The sequence below is a fragment of the Oryzias latipes genome, chromosome 4 (genome assembly GCF_002234675.1).
Source record: "Oryzias latipes chromosome 4, ASM223467v1".
NCBI lineage: Eukaryota > Metazoa > Chordata > Actinopteri > Beloniformes > Adrianichthyidae > Oryzias > Oryzias latipes.
This window is the reverse complement of record NC_019862.2, coordinates 8,980,925-9,008,287: the sequence shown is the minus strand read 5'-3', so window position 1 is coordinate 9,008,287 and position 27,363 is coordinate 8,980,925. Positions and strand designations below refer to the sequence as shown.

General features: G+C 38.0%; 2 protein-coding genes across 9 annotated transcripts in view; one reads left to right on the top strand and one right to left on the bottom strand.

The window, feature by feature from the left end:
* Positions 1-17,478, top strand: part of usp13 (ubiquitin specific peptidase 13) — a 38,248-nt gene extending 20,770 nt beyond the window's left edge. For all 6 annotated transcript variants that reach the window (XM_020702284.2, XM_020702283.2, XM_020702282.2 and 3 more), the window contains exons 15-21: positions 631-753; positions 3,415-3,438; positions 3,783-3,926; positions 10,563-10,732; positions 12,217-12,406; positions 13,575-13,659; positions 14,483-17,478. In XM_020702284.2, coding sequence (XP_020557943.1) covers positions 631-753; positions 3,415-3,438; positions 3,783-3,926; positions 10,563-10,732; positions 12,217-12,406; positions 13,575-13,659; positions 14,483-14,579 — 833 coding nt within the window. In that variant the 3' untranslated portion in view covers positions 14,580-17,478. The remainder of the gene's footprint in view (positions 1-630; positions 754-3,414; positions 3,439-3,782; positions 3,927-10,562; positions 10,733-12,216; positions 12,407-13,574; positions 13,660-14,482) is intronic.
* A 3,980-nt stretch (positions 17,479-21,458) lies between these two features.
* pex5l (peroxisomal biogenesis factor 5 like) overlaps positions 21,459-27,363 on the bottom strand; it is a 94,726-nt gene continuing 88,821 nt past the window's right edge. For all 3 annotated transcript variants that reach the window (XM_023954138.1, XM_023954140.1, XM_023954139.1), the window contains 3 exons: positions 26,497-26,662; positions 22,990-23,147; positions 21,459-22,112 (listed from right to left, as the gene is read on the bottom strand). In XM_023954138.1, the coding sequence (XP_023809906.1) occupies positions 21,911-22,112; positions 22,990-23,147; positions 26,497-26,662 (526 nt within the window). In that variant the 3' untranslated portion in view covers positions 21,459-21,910. The remainder of the gene's footprint in view (positions 22,113-22,989; positions 23,148-26,496; positions 26,663-27,363) is intronic.

Here is a 27,363-nt window from a genome sequence, read left to right as displayed (position 1 = left end):
TACCTCTTCCTTTGGCCATCTTATTATTCCTGCAGGGTATCTGATAACTGGCAGTGCGTAGCTGTTTATTGCCCGGGTCTTATTTTTGCCATTGAGCTGGCTTCTCAGGACTTGCCTTACCCGTTGGAGGTATTTAGCTGTTGCAGCTTTCCTTGTTGCCTGCTCCAGGTTGCCATTTGCCTGTGGAATTCCTGTGGGATATATATATATATACATACATTTTGTGTGGTTCTTTGAAGGCTCTTTGAAGTGTGTGTAGTACTGAAAACACCCAGCAGAGGTCACTACTAGACTGTAGTAATAAAATCAAATGCCGGAAAATTACTGTCAATGGTAACGGTCACGCCATACATAGTAGGACGATTTGTTCAAAAGCGCACAAATGATTAAGAAAGTTTGGCCTCAATTACAAAAGGGGTTTATTCAGTCACACCTTTGGTTTGTCTGAAGATTAATAACCCCTCTTGTTAAAGTAAAATATGTCCAACACAAGAGGCCCTCAGCTCTCATCTGCCTGCCTAGCTGTTGGACAGAACAAGTTAAAAAAAAAAAATGAAAAAAAAAGAATAACTTATTAAGTATTTCTTGAGGGGTTTTTGTTTCACACAATATTTATTTACCTCTGTGCAGATTTAACCATCGATGTTCCAGATTTCTTGGATCTGAGCCGGCTCCGAGCCACGGGGCTGCAGGCAGACGAGGAGGAGCTGCCGGACCTCATGCCTCCCATAGTTCTGCCTGAAGACACCAGAGGTGCCTGCTACACATTAAATGCCCTCATTTACCATGTTTTCCTAATCTTTTATGACACTTTTAATACACCAGAGGCTAATTTTTTAAACTTTTTCTCCTTTCTTTTGCTTAATGCTCCACATGGGCTATTTTTTTAAATCTCCTATTCTCCCATGAATGACTGGCAGTGGCCCTTCAGTGCTGTTAGTGACAATGTTTGAACATGAACTAATGTAAAGCTGGGCTCCTATTTACTTATTTAATCTCTCCATTATTCATTGTTCCGTTTTGTTGTCATGGTAAAAGGGCAACATTTCCCCTGAGCGCCAGTGCTTTGGTTTTCTAGAATACGTCCCTCCAAAGATCTTTTTGAAAAAAGGAAATGCACATGTTTAGTTGAAATTGCTGCAGATTTTTCTCATCAGGTGTGAAATATTTCTGAGAGTCAATTCATCAGTGAAAGTGTCTTTAATACGAATGTCTCGTTTTGGAGAATAGAGAAACACTAACACAGTTCTTAAAACTTTGTCATGGGGTGCATTTGTTTTGTAATCTTTTTGAGATTAAATGCCCTTTATTTTTTAGTCCCTTATTGTAAAAACCTTCAGTTTCCTTTGTTGCTACATTTAGTCATCCAAATATTTCATATTGATGACAACATCTCAGAAGAGCCTTTACTTCTGCCCCACAGGGCGGCAATCTCTGCTTTTAAATAGTTAAGGCAACAACAAAGAACTAGTGAAAGTGTGTGTCTGATTCAGGACTGAACAGCATGCGTCATGTGTGCTATCTTAGAAATGCAAACCCATAGAATGCCATTTTAAGTGGAGCAGCCACTTAAAGTTATTGGGTTGCACACATTGACTGTTTAGGACAACTGGCCTGAGTGACTTCCAAACAGGAAGTACTCCCTGACTCCAAGAAGCCAAAATAGACTTCTGTTGAGAAAAAACAGCATTATATTTGTCAAAATAACCATTTTTATCTGCCACCTTTTTTAAACATGTTTTTGCTAATCCTAATGTGTTTTTCTTGAACGACTGTTTTTAGGCTCTGTGTACCAAACGCGGTGCCATCAAGCACGTGTTGCAAGTAAAACCAAGTTGAACTCTAAACAATCAAAGACACTGATTTGATTGTGGCTCGTGGATGGCGTCTCTTTTAATACATGGAAGTGCTAACCGTTTTTAAAAATTGATCATAGAAGACAAATTGATAATTGCGGTTTTTGCCTGGAATTATACATCTTTCGGATATCAGAATAGAGCTGTAACAGAAAAAGACAGAAGTAAAATTCCGGAGATTTTGCACAGCTTCAACTTTTCTCACCGAGCCTTTTCCAACTGTAGGTGGCAGACATGCGCTGTAGCAAATGAAGATGCCCCTACCTGCTTGTCCAGTGTGAACACCATAAGCTAAACATGTGTTCGAGAACCCCAATTTAATACGTTCTTTAACATGCGTTGCATGCCCGGTGTGTAGCTTAATACATTCAATGGTTACACATTACTGTGGGGCCAAAGCTGTTCTGCATATCGATACATAAACATAAATAATTATTGCAGTGAAATTCAATTCAATAACACTTGTCAAAATGTTTTTTTAAATTTTATATTCAGTCACACTGTAGGTGAATTTCAATTGCAAATCCGCTGCTTCTGTTTCAATTAATATGAGGTTAAAGTCTCTCTATTTGTTCAAATAAAACTGTGTAATGAAAGCGCTTGGAGGTAAATGATTTGTAGTTTTTCTATCTCATTCTCAGGTTTAATTGTTTTGCATCTTTTTTCCCGTGGTTGCAAATCACCCATTGGTCCGTTCTCCCCCATCTGGCATCAACCCAAAGGCATCAGACCCTTAAATGTGTTCACTTGTATCACCTCATTGGTTTTGTTTTTAATGCTATACTATTGTCTTATTCCACACTTTAAATAAGTAACACATTTTTTCCAGGCTTTGACTTCCTCTCATCCTTTCAGATTAAAGTACTAAGTCACGTTTAACAAGACATGTAATGTGATTTGTCTTTTTCAACTTCTTTTCCCTTTCTTTGAAATGAATTACCTAAAATTACATAATGTGGAGCTGACTTAATCAGTTCCTTAAACTGGGTGCAGATAAAAGGATCTGTGAGACATTACTCACACAAAGAATAGGAGCCACCACTTAGCCATTTGCAGAACATGTTGTTCTCTGGGTGAGAGCAGAAAATAAATCATCTTCATCGAGTCTTTGCAGTCATAGTGTTTTCCATGTAGAGTGAGAGTTTTTGTGCCAATAGGATTATCTGAAGTTGAGTTTTTTTTATTTATTTTTTTGGCAATTGACTTGTGCCCATTTTTTGTTTCAGCCTTGAAGAAACTTTTGCCAATTTAAAAAATTAGTACATGGCAAGAGTTTGGGATATTTTCATAAAGCCGGCGTGCTGCTCCTCCGCTTCATGCTGAGTTTGTTAGCAGACTCTCATCCTCGCTGTAGAGACCTAAACAGCTTTAAAAGTCGGCATGGCGCACATGTGTCCAGCATGGCTGCATAACAACCTGCAGCTCTGGTAACTGTTTTGTACACCTGAGGAATTGACCTGGGTTATGTTTTTCCCTAGGCACTGCAGTAAATGAGCAAAAGAAGACACAAGTGATTCCACTGTCACCTCTGACACTTTTTTTTGCTTCTTTCTTTCAGAAAACTCTATGAGCTCTACAGACTGTGAGTATTTTATTCCACTTAAGCTACGATCTTCACGCATTCAAGTTACAACCTTGCAAAATGTATTTTTGACTCCAGACTGTAATGATGAATGCTATTAGGCTAAACCTCTGACTATCTGAGCAGGTGCTGCATCTGCTCTGTTCTTCCATGGATTTCTGCTTATTTTAATGATAAATCATCCCTCTATGAAGATGCTGCCCTCAGGCTAATTTTCCTCTGGTCTCTTTGTGTAATGAGTCCCAGAGAGAGTCTCCGCAATCCTGTTTGCTTGTTTAGGTTGAGGTAGTGTTGAATCAGTGGGTGTATATTTAGCTGTTGATGTCGCTTTTTCGCGTTCCCAGCTCCAGAGATGGATGAGACGGCAGTGATGCAGCTGGCGGAGATGGGCTTTCCACTGGAGGCCTGCAGGAAGGCGGTGTACTACACAGGAAACATGGGACCTGAAATGGCTTTTAACTGGATCATAGCACACATGGAGGAGCCAGGTGAGACGGCATCACCTCACAAATCACTGATTGTGGTAGGCTCATTTTAAAGCAGTTTAAAGCACTAGTTAGAAGTGTTAAAATGGCTTTTAAAGAAAAGTTTTTTGTTTGACAACAGTCTTTCGACATGTCTGATTGCCATGAAGTAAATACACATGTACTCCTACTTTTTACATAGAATCTATTTTTAATATTTTTTTACTTGGATACTTTTCTTGCTGACATTTACATTTGCATTTGTTTGCATTGTTTGTTGTTTGCATTTAACTACAAAAGTGTCATTCTGTATGCTTGTTAAGGATCTTCACAGCTTATTTGGATTTATTTTTCTTTACCTTTCTGGGCAGTTAATGTTTGCCTAGTATAACTAGATCATTTGAAAATATTGATTAACCATTTAAGCAATTAAAGACCCACTCTGACAAAAACAGAATTTTTGGGTGTTTTTAACCTGTTGTTTTGGCATTTTTCTTCCGATGGCGAACATATATATAGACGAAGCTAAGCTCGCAATTGCATTTCTGAGTATTTCTTTATTCAAATCATTGTAAATTAGGAGCAGACAAAAAAATGCTGTTTGAAAAAGATCGTATCTGTTAGGCGTAGAAGACATTGGGCGGGCCACAGGCTCGCTGCTTTGCTCCACTCTAAATCGTCCTTGACTTAATCCTTTGTTTTCCTTGTCTGAGCTCAAAACTGTACGGCTTGATGGCTCCAATATTGTTAGGTTGAGGGTGTGAGGGGCTGCATATTATACCGGAAGAGCCTGTAAACAGAGAGCTCTCAGTAATGGCGAGGGAAACTGGGGGTGTAGTCAGAGGCAAATTTCTAATGAACTCCTGCCGCTCTGCAGAAACTATGTCAAATGACATAAAAATAACTAAAAGGCCAATGAGAACACTTTGAAACAAAATGATCAGAGTGGGTCTTTAAAGAAAAGTTACTTTTATTTGACAACAATGTATCCAAAATTCTTGTTTGCCATCTAGTAAACACATGCTGCATCTTGTCTTTAATAAGAATGTATATTTTTCAAAAAAAAAAAACCCATCTCCCTGGAGAGGTGTTCTGGGCATGTCCCACTGGGCGGAGGCCCCGGGGAAGACCCAGGACACGCTGGAGAGACTATGGACCATTTACACTGCATGGTTCAAGTGACCCAATTCCGATTTTTTTTCCTCTCATGTTGCACAGATCGGATATGACCGGTGAACATGTGAGCAGGAAAAAAGCGCATGGATTCCGATTTTCTCAGATCGGATACATTCATTGATATACATACATTCATATGTGGAAATAAATCGGATACGATTTGGATACGTGCATTTGCGTGTGCCATGTAAGGAGACAGATCGGATATTCCCCAGTAAATGCGAGACGTACGTCAGTGACGTCAACTCAGGACACCACCAACTGAGATCACATGACTTATTATAGGTGCTTTTGTGCTGATTTTGCTGTTCGAGGACAGCTGGAGCCCCATCAGCGTGTTACCTTTCAGCCTCAGGCTTCAGACTGTAGTCGGAAACCGCTGTTATTTCCGGTCCGGTCCTGGTCGGGAGGCAAACAGTAACTAATCAAGCGGGACACTGTTGCTCTGGAACAGGCTAGAAGCCGTTTACTTCTCTGCTTGGATCAAACTGTTAGTACAGCACAACATCTGCAAACACTTCCTCGTTCAAAACTCTGAGAGAGCACATAAGCCGGCCGAGCAGCCCTTCTTTTTCCTCTCCCGCGCATCGCCTCAGGAGCGCCCAAGGCAACGCCTCCTTCCGTCGCAGCATTGCCTCCATGATAACCGCAATTGCACAAAAGTCCGAAGGAGGTCCGTGGAAGGCGGAAATGCTGCTACTTAGTCCTCAGAACGTCTACGTTTGATAGTTTCAGCATTGCATAGTGTAAATGCAAAAATCGGATATGGGTCACTTTTAAAAGATGATGTAAGCGGGTTGTCTAAAAAATCGGATATAGTCAGAAAATCCGATTTGGGCATCAAGACCTGCAGTGTAAATGCAGCCTATGTCTGTCGGTTGGCCTGGGAACGCCTTGGGGTCCCCCCAGAGGAGCTGGGGCGAGGGAAGTCTGGGCATTTCTGCTTAGACTGCTGCCCCCGCGACCCAGTCCCGGATAAGCGGAGGAAGATGGCATTTTCCAATGGAATTAGCCAAAATCTCTTCTTTTATTCTACAAGTGTCATTCTGCATCCTTGTGTATATGAAATTATAGCTTTAAAGTGGTGCCTCATTGTATATTTGAATTAATTTGATGGCATAAAAATAAAATATGCATCACTTCCTGTGTTAAGGAGTAATTGCATGTTAAGAAGAAACCCAGAATTCTGTTCAGGTTTAGTTCTGCAACAGTATTTGTAAGATGACATCAAAATGTGGTGATTGCAAAACACAAAAAAGGATGAGCGACTTTATTTATTTGAGACCTTTTGAAGCACAAAGGTAATATGAAGTGAGACGTGTCCAATTGCATCTTCCTCCAGTATATAGTGTTGCTGAAATTGTCTGACTTGGTTTCCTTTTGTTGACTGCTGGTGTTTATCTTTGCACATCTCAGTGTGATGAATTATCACTAGAAACTTTATGGGAACTTGCATGAAATCTCTGAGAGCCTCTCCGCCGTTCGCTAGGGGCTTTTACTCCCTGCCACTTTGGTTTCCTTTGCTCGCTGTCAAGAGCTATTACGAAGAACAGGTATTAAAGAGGTTTGTTTTTCAATGGAGGTAATTCATCAACAAAATAAAACTTATTCTAAATATAGAGCATCAATCTGTTCAAGTCTACTGCACAAACTTTACTTACCACTCAGCCTCCATTACTATTCCAGTGACTTTTATTTTGATAAAAATTTGTATTCATGCTTTTATTTTTTATATTCCAACAAATGAATCACTTATAGGAGCAGAAAATGTAAAAGTAATAAAAAGAAGTGGACATTTGTCACACACCACAGAGCAAAAGATGTAGAAAATGAAATAACTGAAAGAACAATTTTAATGTAAATTAAAAAGCCATCACATTATTAATATCAGCTATTTTCACGGTCATTTAAATTTTATTTAATGCCACTATTATCATAATAACCTCATTTTAAAGGTTTCATGGTCCTCAAGACATTATTCCTGGAAGAAAAGAGCGGTATAATTAAAATGGATTCCCTTCTGGATTAAAAGCCAAGACAAAATGTTCATATCAAGTACAAGAGTTCAGGATGCACTCCTTATGCACTAGAAAATGCAAAGACTTGACCAAAACAGTAGCCGAGGTTGTTTGAACTACAAATAATCAATGAATATTAAAGCGAATAGTCTAAAAATTAATGTACTCTTAGGAAACCTCTGGAGTATTCTAGTATTCTATGAAAACTCAAAAATGAACAAACAGAAAAAAACAAAGAATAATTTTGATTTTAAAAACCAAAAGTAAACAAAAAAAACTTTATTCACTGAAGTAAGAATTTCGTCAACCGGTCAGTATTCTTTTCCACAGAGTTAACAAGAACAAAAACATTTGTTTTTTATTCTGTTTCTACAGACAAACATTTTCGCCTTCATGGTTTATGTTTTTCTGAATAACTTCACCTGCTGTTCAAACTGATAACCACATCCCTTAAGGTCGTGTCCCACAGCCACTATGTACATTTGGCGCATTTTCCAGACATGAAATTTCGGTCTTTGGGGATACATGCGTGATAAGTGTAATTAATGAGTGTTTGTTGCATTCGTCATTTGTTGATGTGCACAGATGTCTGCAGATGTTTCGGCTGGTGGGTCTTTATGTGAATTCGGTTTAGAGCAGTGTAAAATTTTAGGTTGGTTGATAATTGTGCAGTTTACATGTATTTTATGTAGTTTATATGCAATTATGTAAATCTTACGCAGTTGCGTGTGATTTTTGCCCGATGCATACGCAAATTTGTGACTTTCCAAGACCAATGTCTAACGGCACTCCGATCATCTTTTGATTTATTTTAAAACCTTTTCCAGTGGTTTTTTAATTATAATTATGCGGTTTTTAGCTAAAATCTAAAAACCTATGTTGTAGTTTCTGCAGAGCGGCACTAGTTCATTAGAAATTCACTTCTGAGCAACCCTGCACCACCTTTCCCTCCACATTACGGAGAGCTCTCTGTTTACACGCTCTCCCACTAGCTTACGGCCCCTCACACCCCAACCTAACATTACCAGTGCAACAAAAATGGCTAGCAGTATTGGAGCTATCCAGCCGTACAGTTTTAAGCCAGATGCCTGCTCAGATGAGGAACATGAACACGTACATGGATCTAGTTGTCAACAAGTGAATGCTTTAGAATGGAGCAGAGCAAGGAGCTTGTGGCCCGCCCTCTGTTTTTCCTACATCACAAATGGGATTATTTTTCAAACAGCATTTTCCGTCTGCTCCTGATTCACAATGAGTTGAACAAATAAATACTCACAAATGCAATTTTAAGCTAAATTTTCTTTATATATGTCCTCCATCAGAAAAATACCACAAGAATGTGTTAAAAACACCAAAAACACAATTTTAATCATGGTGGGTCTTCAAAAGAAAGTCTTAATTGCAACTAAGTACTGTATGAATAAGATTCAAACGTAAATATGTAGACTTTACGTAATTTACTGTTAGAAAGGAAAATGCATCCTAACTTTCCTGTAGGGAGGATGGAAAATAAAGTGCATTCCCTTTGGGAGGGATAACCAGAGGGCATCACGTATATATAGTCTGCAGAAAATATTGCATTACGAGTTCATGTATTGGTGAAGCTGTAAGTTATTCAAAGCATAAATGATGCTATCTTTTCTTTTGTGCCACTAAACATCATTCTTGTTTAAAGCATTTCAAAGGCAGTCAAACTGTATGTCTGACTGAACTGTATTTGACTGATTGAGGTGAATAAATGTGCTGCATTCAGAAAAGCAAATAAATAAGACTTATTTTTGTAGTCCAAGTTTTGATTTTGGAAATGATTTGAAAATTATTTTGAAAATAAATGTCTATGGATCAAAACGAGTCAAATGAAGAGGCATTGTCTTTTATTTCTACCTCCTGTGTTGTAAATATAGTGAATTTGAGCAGACAAGAGGACACGAGACAAGGAGGAAGGGAGTAGCAGATAAGAGGCATGCATTTTCATTTTTATGGCAATGATGGTAATGAACGCTTCGTTTATGGGCAGTGGTAGAGTATTTCTAGCAGGAGTGACCTTGTTCCCAGGTTGAGGGTCATTTTCTTCCATTTCAATTTGCTGAAACAGAATCAAGAACCTTTTGTTTTTTTGTTTAAAAAGGAAGATACTTGGGGAAGGTGTTTAACTTTTATTTGTCATCTTTCACCTTGACAAATCTTTTCATTGTAAAAAAAAAGGTATTTTTTTATATTTATGAGGGGATTAAATGTCAGTCGCAGAGTAACTGTTGAAAGGGACTGCACCTCGCCAAGCACATGTTGTGCACAGATCCGTAAACTTTGAGGAAATGTTTCAACAGGATGCATTTGAGTCAATGTTTCTTTGAGTTGTTGCCATTTTTATTTGTGTTTTGTTGCAAAAATTGTTCAGTTTTGCACAATTGTGCAAAATTGTGAGCAAGTCTCATGATCAAATTCTTTTTAAATTTTACTCAACCTTCTACAAACACTTCTGTATATACTGGAAAAAATTGATTCAGAATAACCGTTTTATTTTTCTGCATCAGGGAAGTGCACAGAATTTTAGAGGGGCAGAGGCTTATAGTCAGAAATAGGGCAGCAAAAACACAATTTATTCTGTCCTTTAAACAATACGGACATTAAGTAAAATTTTTAAATAAACTGGTTATAGATAAACACTCAGCTACTGTAGGTGAAAGTGATACAAATGTTGTTTCTTTTATGTAAACAAACTATTGTCAACATGAGTTAGTTCACTTTGTCATAGACTTGGAAGACAACAAACCAATGAAACATTGGAGGCTATTCACATTGGCACAATGTGCTGCAGACATAACCAACATGAATCAAGTTTAATCCAGATGGTACTATTTTAAATACAGATATCCTACAACTTTCATCCCCTGAATGCTAAAATGATTAATAATATTTAATGATCTCATACTGTTGCTGAGAGGATTTTGCAGTTTTTTAGTGGTGGTTATCATCAGAGAGTAGAAGTGTCTGGTTTTTAGTTCTACATTGTCATGTCACTGCTTTTTCTCTGTTTAAGTTTTAAAGTCTGTTTAAGTCTTAAACAAAGACAGAAGCAGCAGCTCAAAACTCCAGGATTACAAGAAAACGGGTTTGATAGAAAACCGGGGGATTTTAAGGTCACATTTTTTTCTTGCTTCTCTAACAGAAATGCATTAATGTTAATACAAAAACAAAACAGAGGGGACTAGGGCACTTTTTATTTTGAGGCAAAAGGGCAGGTGCTCCCTAGTACCCTGTGAGTGCTCGTGCCTGTTCTGGATGCTTGGACGAGCACATTCATCAACAGTACTCTAATACTTAGATAATGATAGAAACATGCAACACATTGACACTGTAAACATTTTTTCTTAAATAAGGGTGCACAATAAAGAGAGTTTTTCTGATTCTTTTTTTTAATGAGGTTCTGGAAGAACTGCTTGTAAAACTGACTTTTATCATATAGACTTTGCAGAACCTCTTACTTTGCCCTCCCTGATGGATCCTGGCCCCTCCACCAGTGACGGCCCAACAGGCGCCACCCCCATCGGAAACTCCCCTCCTGAGGAGAGCATTGCCATCCTAACATCGATGGGCTTCCCTCGAGCTCACAGCATCCACGCCCTTAAAGCAACGGTCAGGTTTGCACCTGCTCTGCCCACTGATGCCTCTTTTTACCTCATAAATAAATATTCCACATGTGCATGCGTCACTGTTAAAGATTTGGTGTATTGTCTGCCTCAAATGACTTCATCCTGCTCCGATATGTTTGTGGAAGAGATGGCAATGGTTTATTTTGACTGAACAAAAGAGAACCCGGGCAGCACGCATGGGCAGACATAGTCATAAAGTTTGACCTGATAAAAGAATAGTTTGTATTCAGAGCAAAATCCGTGGTCTCTGATGGATAGACAGAAAGTATGAAAAGCCCGGCGGGATGAAGGGGACCTCGGAGGGCACAGTAATGCAGTGTGGGACTTATTTCTGTGCAAAGAGAGACTCACTGCTTCTACAAGAACTTTTTAAGCAATCTTTAACGAGCTTTGTGTTCAATTGCAAATGGTCCAAGAGCTAATGACAGTATTTAAGGATTAGGTGGAGTAAAGTGGTGCTTCAAGGAGGCCTAAGGAGGCCAGAATGATGACATCTGAGCTTCATAAATGGGTCTGAGTGGCCAAACAGAATTATAAACCCTTTCATAAATTTCTGATTCGCAACGTACCATGTAATCCACTTAAATTAGCATCACCTTGAACAATAAGAACACTGAAGATGGTTCTTTTCACATTATTGTAAATAGAGTCAGGCATGAAGGAGTTGTGATACAGACACATTAAACTTTTTTTTATCATCACATCTATCCAAAAATTGAAAGCGTAAAACAAAAAAAGACATGATACATCTCTGATCCCTTTTTAATGCAAAGAGAATGTAGCTGCTGCACAGTGGAGTTATCCTACTCTGAAATGGTCTTTGATTCTCACGTTTCACGTGTCGCATTTCGGTCTAGCCCCTCAGCAAAAATAACCCTGCAGACCGTTAGTAAGACGCAGAAATAGACACCAGGCTTCCTTGTTTATCATTAGAAGTGCCACTGAGCTTGCAGCCGGCCACCATGTTGATAGAGTGGAAAGAAACAAAGAACACGCATTCCTCAGAGGGATAAAGGTGTGAAATAGAGAGAGGTCTCACTGCTGGTGTACTGTCAGCACGTATTTAGTGTGAGGAGCATCTTTTCAACCACACTGACCTCAGATCCCCACTGCTTTACAGCTCGCTCCTTCAGGCTTGCGTTCTCCAGGAATCACACTTCTAATTTGGATTTAAAAATTTCTTCAAGAGTAATTTAACACCGATGGATGCTTCTCAGTTAAAAAACCCCCACAAAATTAGCTCAATTAGTGGGTTTGGTTTACGCCTCAATTTCTCTTCAGGAAAACACAGTAACTATACTGACACGCATTCAGTTATTTGTTTTTGTTTACGGTGATGAAATCTATAGTTACTGCTGTTTACTAAATGTTCTGTGACCAAAAATAATCAAACAATGTGCTATATTTATTTAACCTCATCTGCACAAATTAGAAATTTATTTTGGTCCTGCTTTATTTAAATTCCAGAATAATAATCTCGAACGAGCTCTTGATTGGATCTTCACTCACCCAGAGGAGGAGGAGACTGACGCCCTCTCAGACATGGCAGACACTGAGCCCAATGACAACGCCTTCTCCAGCGTTAATTCACACAGTGACAACACGCTATCTCCAGACAGAGAGGGATCAGGCTCCCGAGTCAAAGACGGACCTGGACGTGAGTGCTGTCTCTTCCTAAAACAGTCTCCAGTTTATATGGCTGGTCCTTATCTTCGGGTACAAATGTAAAATGGCTTTCAGAGTGGGTAATAAATGTGAAAAGAAGTAGAAAACATTGTTTAAAAACAAACAAATTCAACACCGAACTGACCACAATGTTTTTTTTTTTTTACAGTAACACCCACTGCCCTGAAAATCGTACAGATTAAATAATCTGCCTCTGATTTTTTTTTTTTAATTCTCGCCAGGATGTTGTGAACTTCCAAAGGCCAGTCCAGCATCTGAAAGCTGTCTAATGACTATGCATCCTGTTCTGTTGGGCACAACCTGCTCTGACAGATCAGATTAACCAACATCCAAAACATGACTCACAATCATTTAATTCCTCTAATACATGAGGTGGATTTTTATATAGTAAGGCTGTAACTGTTGAGCTTTACATTATACTTTAAAAAGAGTTTTAAAAATCGAAACTTTGGTAAATAAATACAACTTTACTGATAAAATCTAAACATTTTCTGTACCATTCTTAACAATCAGGAGAAAAGCTGGAAATAAGACTAATGCAGAACATTATAAATTCAGTAAAGCATTTTTTTTTTTTTTTTAAATAAAGCAAAAATGAATGTTTTTTTTTAAGGTAAAAAATGAACACATAAGAACTACAGCTGTGTTTGGTCTGACATAGACTCAGCGGGGTGTTCAGATTTGAAGGGCTTTGTTACATCACAGACCCAGATAAAGGGAGATTTTTCGTAACCCGCCCTAAACTTACATCATGGTGCATTTACTGAGGCCCTGGGGAAAGTAGGGAACATGCTGCTTCAACACAGATTTCACAAAAGCTTCACTAAGCAGAAGAAATTGGATTTTGAGTAGAGTATAGTTGAGGTCCCCCCAATAGTTTTTTGGGCAAAGTGCTTTAACGCTGTAGCCAATTTATGAAACATGAGGAGCAATATCTCACAGACGCTTCATTATTTCCAGTTTCATAAATGTTTTTCAGAAAAATGAATACATAAATCCCTGTGAAATTGATTCTACTAATTTTCTGCATTTGTTTGTTTGCATATGACATAACTGTGATAAAAAAAATGCTTTTGTTTTTTTAATTCATTCTGCAAAAGCACATCAGCTTGTCACTCATACTTTTTGTGGTTTTTCAGGGTACGAGCTCTTTGCCTTCATCAGCCACATCGGAGCATCCACCATGTCTGGGCATTATGTCTGTCATATCAAAAAGGAGGGGAGGTAAGTGGCAGGCTTGTTTTGCTAGAATCCAGACTTTCCGAATGACCAGGATTTGGTTTTTTTGCACCAGTATTTGCTTAAAAGGCCTTTAACGTGCAAAATCAACTTTTTTGAGCTTTTAAGTGTATTATACTGTTCGTTCCTCACTATAAACATCCCCAAAGTTGTATTTTGATCCAATCACACATTTCTGAGTATTCCTCTAAAAACCTGTTCCCTGAGCACCAGCCCCTCCCACTCCACTAAAAAGAGTAGCTCCTCACATTGCAATGTCACATAGTGGGGAACCGCCCCTTCCAGGAAGAGTGCGCTGCCACTATTGCCCCAAGGCTAACACACACACCCACTTTCTCCACAGAGCTCGCGGTGATCTGCAAAACACTTTTATTGATTCATCGACTCTGAGGAAAAGGGGTTACTCATGGACACCAAATAAAACAGACAACCGCATGAAAATCCTTAGTTTTATAATGAACCCAGTTCTACGAAATAAACTTCTTTTAACTTTCGAGTCCGGCTCCAGGCTGATGCCATGAAATGGGCGGCACCCTCATATTTCATAAAAAGTTGTTCTTTAGTGTGCCATAGGTAATACAACAATAGACAGATAGATAGAGTTTAGTCTGAATGGCTTTAGAATAGCATGGTATAAGCCCTTTGAATAATGTTTCTGTGTAGAGCCATTGTTTAGGGAAAAATTAAGTTGCATGAAAATGGTAGCTAATCAAAAGATAAAATACCTTTGCAAAACTTTATTTTTTAACACTAGTAAAGTTTTTTTTTAAAGGAAGTCTAACTCCTGCAAATGTTCTCATTCATGCAGGTGGGTGATCTACAATGACCACAAAGTGTGTTTGTCAGAAAGACCTCCAAAAGACTTGGGCTACATCTACTTTTACCATCGACTGTCTAGCAGTTAAAGTCTCGGCCCCCTTCCTTCCTTCTTCCCTGCAATCTTTATATAACCTGTCTTCCATCCAGAAGAGTGGCAGATGACTACAAGAACAACTGCAGTGGAAATCATGGAAAACTCACAAACCAGCTGCTTGCCTTATCATCATGTCATTCTGCAGCAACCACAAACTGGTCAGAAAGGGAAGGCAGTTTGCTTTTTTGTGCATTTGTACTATGTTTTTTGCTTTAAATGTATATATTTTTATGTTTAAAAAAAAGGAAGCTTCTTGTTACTGCAGGTAAAGAGGGATGCGTGCAATTTCTACTTCTGGAGCAATCTGGACACAAATGACACAACATATCAAATAGGATTGTTCCTCCTATTTACCTTGAGCTACTGTGCAGCACCTTCAAAGTGCAGAATTTTATAAATGTACTCTGAAACAGTAGTGCTTCACTGCCAGTCCCTAAAAAAATGAATAAAAAAAGCTCAGAAACAGCAGATAAGAAGTCACTTCAATGCTGGATGGCTGTGCGTTTTACACTCATACGCAAAGGGTCTTTTTCATTACAATAAATCCAACACATTTGGTGTGATACAGAGAAAATATTACCACATTTAGATTTCAGAGGGATAGAAAAGATGTAAAAGGATAAAAAGGTTGGAGTGTGAATGTACAGTATTACCTAGTAACACTGCCCTATTCACTATGAGGGTAATGTGCAAGTTTCGAACTTTAACTTTAATAATTACATTTTTGTGTAATTATGAACTGGGTGAGTTGTTAAGTTAAACGTTTCATTTCTTTCAACCACTTTCTCACTATGAAAAGTGGAGATTCTGTGCCTGGTGCTGTAAAACTGAGTATGATAACATACAATCACCACTACAAGCAACTGAATGTCAGTTTATTTATTTTTTTCTTTTCTTATTTTTTTTTTAACATATGTTAATCTATTAATCCCAATATTGCTTTTAACCATCCTAAAACCTGGCGTCCACATGCTTGAACATCACATTTTGGATTATATTCCTGCACTAGTTAATTTTGCTTAACTCTACGTGTGTAGAGAGTAAATATTAGCTCAGGACTTAAGAGGCTAAATAATATCTAATTTATTTAGATATGGCTTTCATATTCTCCTTTCAATTTATGTTTTTTTTTAATTTGACAGCAAGTTTTTTTTTTAATCTTGTAAAAATGCATCTGTTTATTTTATTATTTTGGCCGATTAAAAACTTCTCGTTCTAGCTATACATTGACTCAAAGATGCACCTGCTGTAGTTTGGTTGCTTTATCACCTTGACAGATTCAGACTGTGACCTAAAAGGTAAAACAAATGTTTTTCTTTGACTTGTTGCCAGTTTTCAGGTCAGTCGATTCATTTATGCACCTGAACCTTTATTCATATCTGGCGCATGCACTACAACCGGAACCACTGTTGAACTAACAGCATCGTGAAAGCTGCACAGCAACCTGTAACGCCTCCGCCCTTTACGTAGAAACACATCTTGTGCAGAGTTGAATGTATAATATCTGTTACGGTGCTCTCTAAATCTCCACCTCATATCGTTAAAGCCTTAGAAGCCACCATGAACATCTCTGGATTTACCCAGCATCCTCGTATCCTACTTTCAATTATAGAAAGATTTCGGTAGAATGTCTTTGTTTGTCACATGCTAAAAATCGAGATATATCCGAATCACAGTCCTTAAAAGGTTTTATTTGCTGCATTTTTGACATAAAATAAAAACAAACTTTAGTTTTAGAACACGACGTTGCTGCGTGATCATACTGTCTGTCAATCATTCTAAGAAAACACTGTCGGCAAACGTAAAAAAAAAAAAAAACAACAAAAAAGAAAAGTGGTTTATCTTGACTCCAGCTGACAAAGCAATCTACTCCTGACAAAGAAAAGTCATAGTTGTGTGAGTCACAGATTAAAATAAATGTTTTTTGTTTTTAAATAAAAGTAATGCAATGTTTGTTTAGACATTTAAAGGCAGTGGAGGTCAAATAAGTATTTACTTTGCAGAATAAAACTACTGTTATGCAGTTTTCAAAAGTTGAACCTTAGTTTAAACCTAAATGATTGCAGTGTTTGCTTTCTATGCAATGGGGATACTGTCTGTATGCAAGTCTTGTGTTTCTGCTTGTCATCATTAGCAATGATGATCCTGCTCTTGTCTCTCTTAAGGCCGTGTCACACGGCCACTATGTACATTTTGCGCATTTTCCACGTATGAAATTTGAAATGTCTTTGGTGATACATGCGTGATAGACGTAATTCATGAGTGATTGTTGCGTTCATCATTCGTTGATGTGCGCAGATGTCTGTCGAGGGTTTCAACCGACGGGTCTTGACGCATCTGTGAAGATTTCATGTAAAGACCACAACTTTTCTGACTTTTTCCACGTACGTTCATCCATGCAATCAGCGCAAGATGTACGTAGTGGCTGTGTGAGATGGCCTTTAAGTCTTCATAAAAGTGTTCAGAACTCTTGTTTTCTCTCATCCTCTCGGTTTTCATCGTGGCGTGTTGCAGTTTTTTTTTTCAGCCTTTCCTTCCAGTTTGTTCTCTTCCATTTTTGGTTGGGTTTGTCCACATGTGCACTAGCCCTTGACATTCAGTTATCTGGATTAAACAGTTGTACTATTGCAGGTTTTGCTCTTTTTTACCTTCCATTTAAGAAAATGTCAGTCCACTTGTTTTTACTCTGCTGGCCTTTTTGCAAAACAATTTTGTGCCATTTTCCTTAGATTATTTGAAGTTGACTTGTATAAATAAGGTAGTCCAAACATGGTTTCAATGTATGTGAATCGGAGAAGTACAGTACACCCCCTGGCACTGTTCACTCCATCCTGTTCGGATAACTCAATAAACAGAGACTTGGATCCAGCCTTTTTACTGTTGAGTAAAAATGCAGCTCAAAGTGTCATCTTTTTGTTTCAATCTGAAAAATAAAGACACAAAATCTGAGACTTTATATCAACAGTTTATTTTAAAAGGTTACTTTCATAATCTTCATATTAAAGGTGCTAATGCTTTACTCAAGGTTATACAGGGAGAATAAAATAATATACAATATCGTTGTTCTTTAATCAGATAAATGATTGCACAGAAATAATATAATTTCTAGTTTTATCCATGAAAATATAATTTATTTTATACATGTGGGGTTTAAAAACCAGGAAAGAAAAGAACTTATACATTTAAAGGTTTGAGCAAATATGTTCATCCATGTGTAAAATGTAGGAGTATTCTATAACCCCAACCTATGAAGCCTCTTTATGGATTCACCTTTTTTGACAGTTAAACATTGGAAAAATACTCCCATATTACATTTTTACAGGAAAGAGGCTTTGTTTATGCAGAGTTAAAGTGCATATTATTTATTTTATGACGTGAAGAAACAAAAAAAAAATGTATTCAAATAATTTGGGATGTTATTTTGTGCTTTTCAATTTTTAAATGTTTCTTTCTTTAGTGCTATCGTTTAGTCTGATGGTAAGAAAAGTTTAGTCATTATTTAAAAATTATGCCATTTAAATTCTGATTTTAAGATCATATGAGTGCAGCTGCTGTATTATTTTACATATAAAAATAGACATTGCATATTTTTAATACTTGCCAAGCAGTGATGTTTGCAGGCAATCCAGCCATAAATCTGGATTGTTGGTAGCAAACTGCAAAAGGTTAAAGAGTTAAAATGTTTTATTTTTTTTTGCAATTAGAATGAATTTCAGGTCTGATGGAAGGTAGATGCTGTTACGCTTTATAGGTTGGGGTTACTACAGTGATTTGGAGTCCATAGAAGATACAATTCCAAAATACCCCCCAAATTACCAATTTGAGCCCAAATTGTATCTCATTCAGTTTAATTAAAACTGTCATTGACTTTTACTTTAACCTGTTCAGTAGAAATGTCATGTTGTATAATTACTAACTATATACAGTATATATCACTTAATGTTAAGATTAGAAATATTGCAGGAGAACATCTTTGTATACATCATCTGAATACGTGAGTAAAAGCAATAAGAGCACTCACATGCAAGCAAATAAAAAAAACGCAGATGGTTAAAAGAACCCCATAGTTGGGAATCTAACATGCGGTCAGCCTCAAGCTGATCATCTGGAGCATGCGCCATGCTGGGCCAATTTACCTGAGAAGGTATAGGATAACAAAAAAAACATAATGGAGTTATAAAAGAAAAGTGATCATACTTAACAATAATACACATAGTGTAACTTTTTGCGGCAAAAAAAAAAGTGAAGTTTTGAAATAAAAACAACTAATCTTAATGGTCGTGTCACACAGCCACTATGTACATTTTGCGTTTATTGCACGCACGAAAATTGGTCATACGTAAAAAAAAGTCTTAATGCGACATTGTTACAGATGTATCATGAAGGAACTAAGTTTAAAGCAAAACCAAATCTGGCCCAAAATACGTGCTTCAGTTACGTAATTTTAACGTGATGCGCGCCACATCCTCAATATAAAAGTTACACATTGGTGGTTCATGCGTGAAAGGTCTGTTAGACATACGTGGAAGGGTCGTGGAAAGCCACAAATTTGTGCATGCATCCCTTAAAAATCATGCACAATTGCATAGGATTTACATAATTGTGTATAAACCACATAAAATATGCATAAACTGCGTAATTCTCAACCGACCCAAACTTTTGAACAGCTCAAAACCCAATTCTGTCGGCCGAAACTCTCTATGGATATTTTTTTGCACATTGAGGATTGACAAACGCAAGAAAAATTCATGAATTAGGTCTATCATGCGTCACGAAATATGTGGAAAATGCAAAAAATGTCCGTAGTACATAGTGGCTGTGTGACACAGCCTTAAAATTGGATGACAAGTTCAAGCTCGGTCAAACTTTTAGTTCAAATCTCTAGTAATAACGAAAAAAGTATATTTGTGTCACTTTAAATAGAAATTAAATGAACTACTTTACATTGATGCAGCTCATAATATATTTTTGTGAATCAGGGATGACGAATCCCATCAAAGGAAAGTTTTTAAAACATGTTCAACTTTGGCATAGAAAAATTCTAGATACATCATGTTTTTATGGCACCAAAGAATTTTTACGTTTACTGTACTACCCATAACTTTAACTACAAACTTTAAAATTTGACAGTTAAAGTCTTTATTTTGGTCATAAAAGTGGCATACATTTTCTTCTATGTTATCTGTAAGGTTTACATTGAGCTAAAAAACTAGCCTGACTGCATTAAATGAATGAATATCATCGATTAAACCCTCCTTTAATCATCATATTCTTAAGTTTCATAAAGTCGTTTGTTAATGCATGTTTTTCTAGCCAAACCTTTACTCGTTGGTATAAAAATTGTAAAAAAAAAAAAAAAAAAAAAAACATTTAGCAAAAGGAAACTGTTCGCTTTAATATTTGAGGGCAAAAAAAATTGTTATGCCACAAATTTTTGAAACTGAAGCTGCACTTCAGGTGGGTGATGTTTGTTCTCCCTCAGCTTCCTTATGAAACACTTATTTCCTCACACAGAGCGTGGCATCCCATCTGAACAGTTAGGAAGATGAATGGCTCCTCGTGCGGTTCTCTGTGCCTCCCTGATAGCATTCTCTCAGAGCATAGGATCAACACCTCCATTTGGTCCAGGAAGGGAGATGCACACGCGGCGGCCATTCAAAACGGTGACATGAAACATGACCTTTTGCATAGGAGCCGACAATAAACCCATTTCAACAGCACACTGCAACTGTGGCCATGCCAGACAAACACCAAAATGTGCTGGGCGTTACAGTACAGCAGATTATCTATCACTTCCTGCATTGCACAAAAAAAGCACAGAGTTCACTTGACATGGTGAGGCTACAGTGCAAAGGAGGCAGCTAGCTACAAAGAACATTCACGGATAAGCTTTTGATGAAGGGATCAGAAAGAGGAGGGTCCTGGAATTTGATGCAATCATACAAACAAAAATGCATATTTATATTAATTGCACTATTCAGGAGGTAAAGCAAACAACCTAAGATGTGCAACTTTCTGCCCCAACTTCCATAAATATTTGACTGATGCACAGTGGCTGAGGTAAACTCAGTTTGCTGCCTCTGGAAGTGCAGCAATGGTACAAATGTTTGTGTTTGGATGTTCGTCAAACCCCCCATCCCAGGCCGCTGCTTCATGTATTATGCTGCATTGCAAAACAAAACAATAGGAAACATGTACATCAGTTGTAAAGGCTTCTTCAGTAATGCCACAAGTTTTGAAGAATAAATCAATTTTTCCCAAACTATTATTTTTTTTTCATTCATGAAAAAAAAAAGAAAAAAAGAATAATTTTTTTTCACAAAAAAGGTTCAAACAGATAAACACCACCGAATTATTATCATGTGTTTGTCCAGAAAAAATGGAGCATATATAAGCTGGGACATTATGTAAAGAAAATAAATAAGTATTTAAAGCATAAAAAATTGAAGACACAGAAAGCTTTCAAGGTCAGATAAATGTGGTTATGTAAATATATTTTTGAAACCAGTCAGAAAATGGCTTGGTGTTTTTTTTTTTGTCTAGCAAGTATAGTATAAACAAATATTTGTTGCATGCATATGGGTAAGGCTTTACATCCTGGCTTGCACATTCCACATGGGTAGAGGAAATCTTCTATTTGTCTTAAGTGCAAAGGGAGAAGTTTTACATTAAGTTAATTTTTAAGTTCATACTCAAAAATGCTCGTTCATGCAGTATTTAGACTCTCCATTGAGTGAGAGCAGGATAAGCCAGAAATGGTATATAAAGGTTCAGTCCATGGGATACAGCCTTTAAAATTTGCTCACTAAATATGGTTTGCTTGTTAGAAAAAAAGTCTTGAGTCAGTAACCCCCCCCCCCCCCCCCCCCCCCCCCCCCCATATAACCTCCTTTTTCTTGCAAACAGTTAGTGAGGCTTCCTCTATGGGAGTCTTAAAACTGGCTCTTGCCCCTGTCTCAGCTCTGTTCCACTGGATGAGTCAGCTTTTAATTGATGTGTCCTCTAAGGCATTGCTCATACAGTCTTCGCTCGTCCTTGTGCTCTTCAGGGAAATCATAAATTGCCGTGCAAATTTCATCACAAAGCAGTCACTCCAAATCGCTGGAAGAACCGGCCGCTACAACCTGCTCCAAGCTACCAAAAAAAAAAAAAAAGGGTAAAAGGTGGCAGCTTGAATGACTGTAGTTCATTCGGATGTGCATAGGACACACTTCTGTCTTGAACACATGTCCACTCTGACGTGCTCACCCTGGGCTTTTACTAAATGGGCTGAGATTGGAGGATGGCTAAAGGGGAGATGAGATCATCGCTGACTCCCGCTCTTCAGATATCTAAGTTAAAAGCCCGCATTAAAAGATCCAGGTCTCCGATGTTGGCGGCCTGGAAGAGTTCCGGCTGGTCCATCATTGACAAAGCTATCCTCAAAGCTGCCCAGATGTTTCCAGACATCACCTGGTGGGACTGCTGATGACTCTGGCTTTTCCTTTGCAGACTTAAGGCAGTCAGGAAGTTACTGGCCGCCTCTCTGATGAAGCAACATAAAAGGTAAACAATTCACAATGGGCACAAAAAAGGGGTTAGATTTGAGTTAGCATAAAAATGCAGACATAAAGAACAGAATTCCAATAATATAATAATCATTATATATTGCATTTCTTTTTTTTCACTTAGATGAAAATGGTGTTTTTGATGTTTTTAAGATGTTCTTGTGGCATTTTCTCATGATGGAAGACATATATCGTGAAAATTGGGCTTAAATTGCAATTTTGGGTATTTCTTTAATTAAATTGTTGTGAATCAGGAGCAGATGTAAAAATAGCATATTTGTGATATAAAAAAATAGGCTCTCTTCTGATGCTTCCAATTGCAGACAAATAGATCCATGGACGTCTTTGTTTTCCTCGTTCGAGCTAACATCTGGCTCAAAACTGTGCGGCTGGATAGCTCCAATATTGCTCACTACTTTTGTTTCACCGGTAATGTTAGGTTGGGGTCGCGAGGGGCTGTAAGCTAGTGGGAGATTATGTAGACAGAAAGCTCTCAGGGGAAAAAGGGGGCAGGGCTTCTCTGCACCAACTCTGCATTTTTTATGAACTCCTGCCGCTCAGAAGAAACTATGCGCTAGAAAACAACACAGGTTTTTTTATTTTGGCTAAAAACTGCATACTTATAATTAAAAGACCACTGGGAACAATTTTAATCAACTAAAACGCTGAATGGAGTGGGTCTTTAAACAATTTCTTCCTAGTTGAATAAAACTTCATATAAAGAAGTTTATTTTTTTAAGTATTACATGGGTTTATAACATATGTAACTCCTGAAAGTTAGATACACCTGATCCCTCTACATCAAACAAGAATGTTGTTGTTTTTTTCATTTAAACACAGCTCCACGTCGCTCACCTGTGTGCCCCCAGGTTAATACAGCTGATGCCAAGGTTGTAGCGAGATCTGATAAACCCTGGATGCAGCTCAAGGGCTCTCGTGTAAGCCTCCACTGCTTCCTCGCTCCGGTCCCCATTTGCCAGCGTGGCTCCCAGGCGATTCCACAACAAATAGTCCTGAATTGATTTGAGCACACAGTTGATTCAGGGGGGGCCAGATGGTGACAAAAAAAGGAGATTTTGTAAAGTTCAACAAAATGTACAATGTGACCTTGTTTAGGCATCTTTGTTCAATGACGCGAAGAAGTGGTGTGCATGTGGAATAGAGGTGAATTATTCAGCTGTGTTTCTGCACTTTCAGCATGAAGTGCCAGTGTGTAATCACCAAAATGTAATCTTCTGTTCTCATGAAGCCCAAACCACAAAGATGTGCTTTGGGAAGCATTGAGTTCACATAAAGTAACCCAAGAAGAGTTATTTAAGCAGAGCAAAGTCACAACTTTCCAGGCTTAAGGCCATGTCACACACCCACTGCCTAAATTTTGAGCATATTGCATGGAGAAAAATTGGTCATATGTGAATATACATATGACCAATTAAGTTAAGAAAGTTAAATCTGGCTAAAAATGTCAGTTATGTAATTTGAATGGGATATTAAAGTTATCCATCAGTGGTTCATGCATGAAAAGTCAGTTAGCCACATATGGAACGGTCGTGGAAAGCAGCAAAGCTGCGCTTGCAGCTCGCAAAAATCCCCCACAATTGGTAAGATTTACAAATTATTTGCGTATAGAATACGTAAACTGTGCATAAACTGAATCATTTTCAACCGACCAAAAATTTTGAACAGCTCAAACTCGAATTCATGTGAAGACCCGTCACCAGAAATGCTTGACGGATATCTGCACACATTGATGAAGGACGAATGCAAGAAGCACTCATAATTCATGTATATGCCACATGTATCACGAAATACCAAAAAGACCAAAATTTTACAGGTGAAAAATGCACAGAATGTACACAGTGTCTGTGTGACACGGCCTTTTCTTACTGATTAATCTGCCTGCAGGTACACAGAGGTCAACAGCCTCATGCATTATTTGATCTTTCATCTCTCGTCTATCCCTGCAGAAGGGTGTAATTCTCCCCTTTGTGTTCAGAGCTGTGTCTGTTGCGGTGGGACAGATATTTCCAAGTCAAATGTAGGACATTGGGTTAAACAGCAGCCAGTGTCCCTCGGACAAGGCATGAAGGACTAAAGCCGATTTGCATGGTTGAAGTAAAGCTAAAGTTGTGCTGCCTTCAGGTGCCTTTGGGGCACCACCGCACAAATCAAAGCTTTTCCCGTATATTTAACGTCTAAACTCTCACTTTGTGGCTTTCCAACATCAGTATCTTCATTTGTTACTTACTGTGACGTCCGTGAGTCAAAAAGTTAAAAGAACTCTATGAAGCAAAAGACTGTTTTCAGTGAAAAGGCATTAATCTCAAATGCTCAAGCAGCCTCCTGACTGAGAGCATATGTAAGCCAGACAGCAGTTCACAAGGACAGATTTTGTCTGCTTCAAGTGCTGCTGAAAAGGTTTGGCGTGCCTGACTGCGTCTGTTTGCATGAGCTCCCCCCCATGCTTCAGAGCTTCATGTCTGCTGTTCGTTAGAAGAAAAAACAGAAGATGAAAAGAGTTGACTGGCAGAGTACATATTGTTTCTAATATTCACTAATATGATTTTTCATTTTAATCATCTTTCTAACTTTTATTTGCAAACTTTTTTCGTTGAACTTATTTGGATTTTTTTTTCAATATCCTGCAAATAATCAGCAGTCCTATAAATTGCTGTAGTTGATCAAAATATATTTTGTATCAGCCCAAAATGTTTCTTAACTTTTCATTATTGGGGATGTTTTGCTGCCAGCTTAATCCATCTAGCTGTCAGACATCTTTGCTCTCCACGGTAACCTGCAATGCATCCCATGTGCTCATGGTGAGCTGTAAGCACTCTCCGATTCATTTGATGGAGGATTTTGGAACGGGAAGCTGTGTTATTCTGATTTTCATCATGTGCCACAGGTGTGTTTGTCAATAATTACTATTATTGAATATACACTATTCAAACATCTAGTTGTAGAGTTGGATAAGCTAATTCTTCTCTCAGAGTTCTGGTACATCGCCTGTCCGTCCTGGGAGAGGATCCCTCCTTCATGTGGACATCCCTGAGGTTTCTTCTTCTTTTTTCCCCCTGAAATTTGTTTTTAGGAGTTTTCCTTAACCTAGAAGGAGGGTCCAAGGACAGGGATGCCCAGTTTGGTTTAGTCTTTCTTTGTTTCGCTATCAGTTATTGTATTTTATAACTGATTATATGTTTTGTACAATAAGTGAAGCCCGTTGAGACAACTGTGTTGTATGGGCTGTATAAATAAAACAGATTAAATTGAACTATAGTGAGTAGTCAAGGAATTTGAACATAACATGGTTCATAAAGAGCTGTTTTGTTTATTAAAGGACAATGCATCCTAGGATGTAGAAATCCCTCAGGTAACTTTAAGGTGAAACGGATTAATCACTTTGTAGACCCAGTTGTAGTACATAGATTTTTTTAGACTTAATTTTTACCAGTTGATGCACAAAATGGGTTAAAAAAATTATTCCTTAAAGTCTGGATTTTATACGCTTGGTTTCCAGTTTTCCACAATTCTCTGCATGGAAATGCAAACAAAGTCACTTATCCAACAAAGCATAAGCTGCAGAAAAGTTCATCACCTCTCCCTTTATTTATCTTTATGCATATTTGTAGGCATTTCGGTAGACAAAATAGGAATAATCCTTTTTTAATGCCAAAAAAATATTCTTTCCAATATGTGTATTAACAATATGCTAAAGCTTATAATGCCCTGAAATCAAGCAAAATTACTTTTAAGTAAAAGGTTGGTCCCTGTTATTCTGCCACTAACAATGACAAGTCATAAAACTAAACACATTTTATTTTTTGCTCTATTGACAAGGTTGTTTTCTTTTTTTTTTAATTTAACTTGCATTGTTTTAGTGTTACTCTTCTTTGGTTGTCAAAGTGTTGAAAGAAAAATTCCACTCAAAAAGTTTACTTAATCTTAGGCAATACTCAGATCACATCAAGAAAAATACTTTTTTAATTAGGAAAAAAAAAGTCCAATGATTGATTTTAGCTTTCAGAATTTTAGTGAATCACAATTTAGCCCACTGGTTTGAAAAATTATGATATCTTTGGAGATCCATCAAAATTACAAGCAACTATAAGGAAGAAGGTCTCCAAATGTCACACCTGATCTAAAATGATACATGAGCATATCTGGATTTTTTTCTTCACATAATCTATCTCTAACAGAGCACAAAAATCTATTTCTAAGATTAGGCCTTTATTTTACTTTATCTTTGATGTTAATGTTTGTATTTGAACAAGTTCTTCCTCTACTGATGGCTTAATCAGCCGAGAGCATCATCACGGCAACACTCTGACTAATCTGCCTGTGTGTGTGTGAGGGCTACTGTACCTCAGGTCGCACTGACAGGGCTGTATTAAAGGCCTCCACAGCTTTGTTAAACTCTCCGCTGAGATTGTACAGCACCCCCAGGCCTGTCTGCAAATCCGGGTCAACGTTGTCCGAGTTTTGCTGAACTGCTTCCAGGAAAAGCTCTTTGACCTCTGGTAGCAGCGAGCTGTGAAGAGAACGCACACAGACACACACAAAGATAAGGATTAGTGGATCTTTAAGGCTACTGACGGCACACTCCTAAGTTTGCAGAGCTGTGAAGTACACTGTAATGCAAGTCAACTCGTATTTATTGAGTGCCGAAAGCAGAGGACAGTGAGGAGGAAAAAGAGAATGACAGGAGGGTGGAGGAGTGTTATTGAGTGAGTGGGAGTTTAGTCATATTTCCATTAAATATGAGTTTGAGTAGAATCAGTAACTGTTGAAATGCTGAAGGTTTAGGGTTATTAAATTATATTTACCCTCTATTTTACATGTTATTTTGCTGACAGTTCTATTTGTGTTGTTTTCCATGAAGTCAAAGGAAGAGATGAAGAGTAAAGCAATTACGGCTGGCAGGGAGAAGGGAGGCTGAGGGGCTCAGAGGTAGATTGTGAGGATAAAGAAAGTGTGATGGGCTGCAGTGGAAATGAAAAAGAAGACAGGGCATTGTCTAGAGGGAGAGCACAGTAATTGGGTTGTTCCTGTATCTTTCTGCACTGACTAGACGATTAATGACTAGATATGATTTTACTTTGCATTAGGAGAAAAAAAAATAGGCCCATTGAATCTGATATGTGTAAAAAGTCATCCATGAGCTCCACATTGCACTCTGGATCCCTGAAACCAATAACAGCTGTAGTTGAGAGACCAAACTATGTTTGTCTG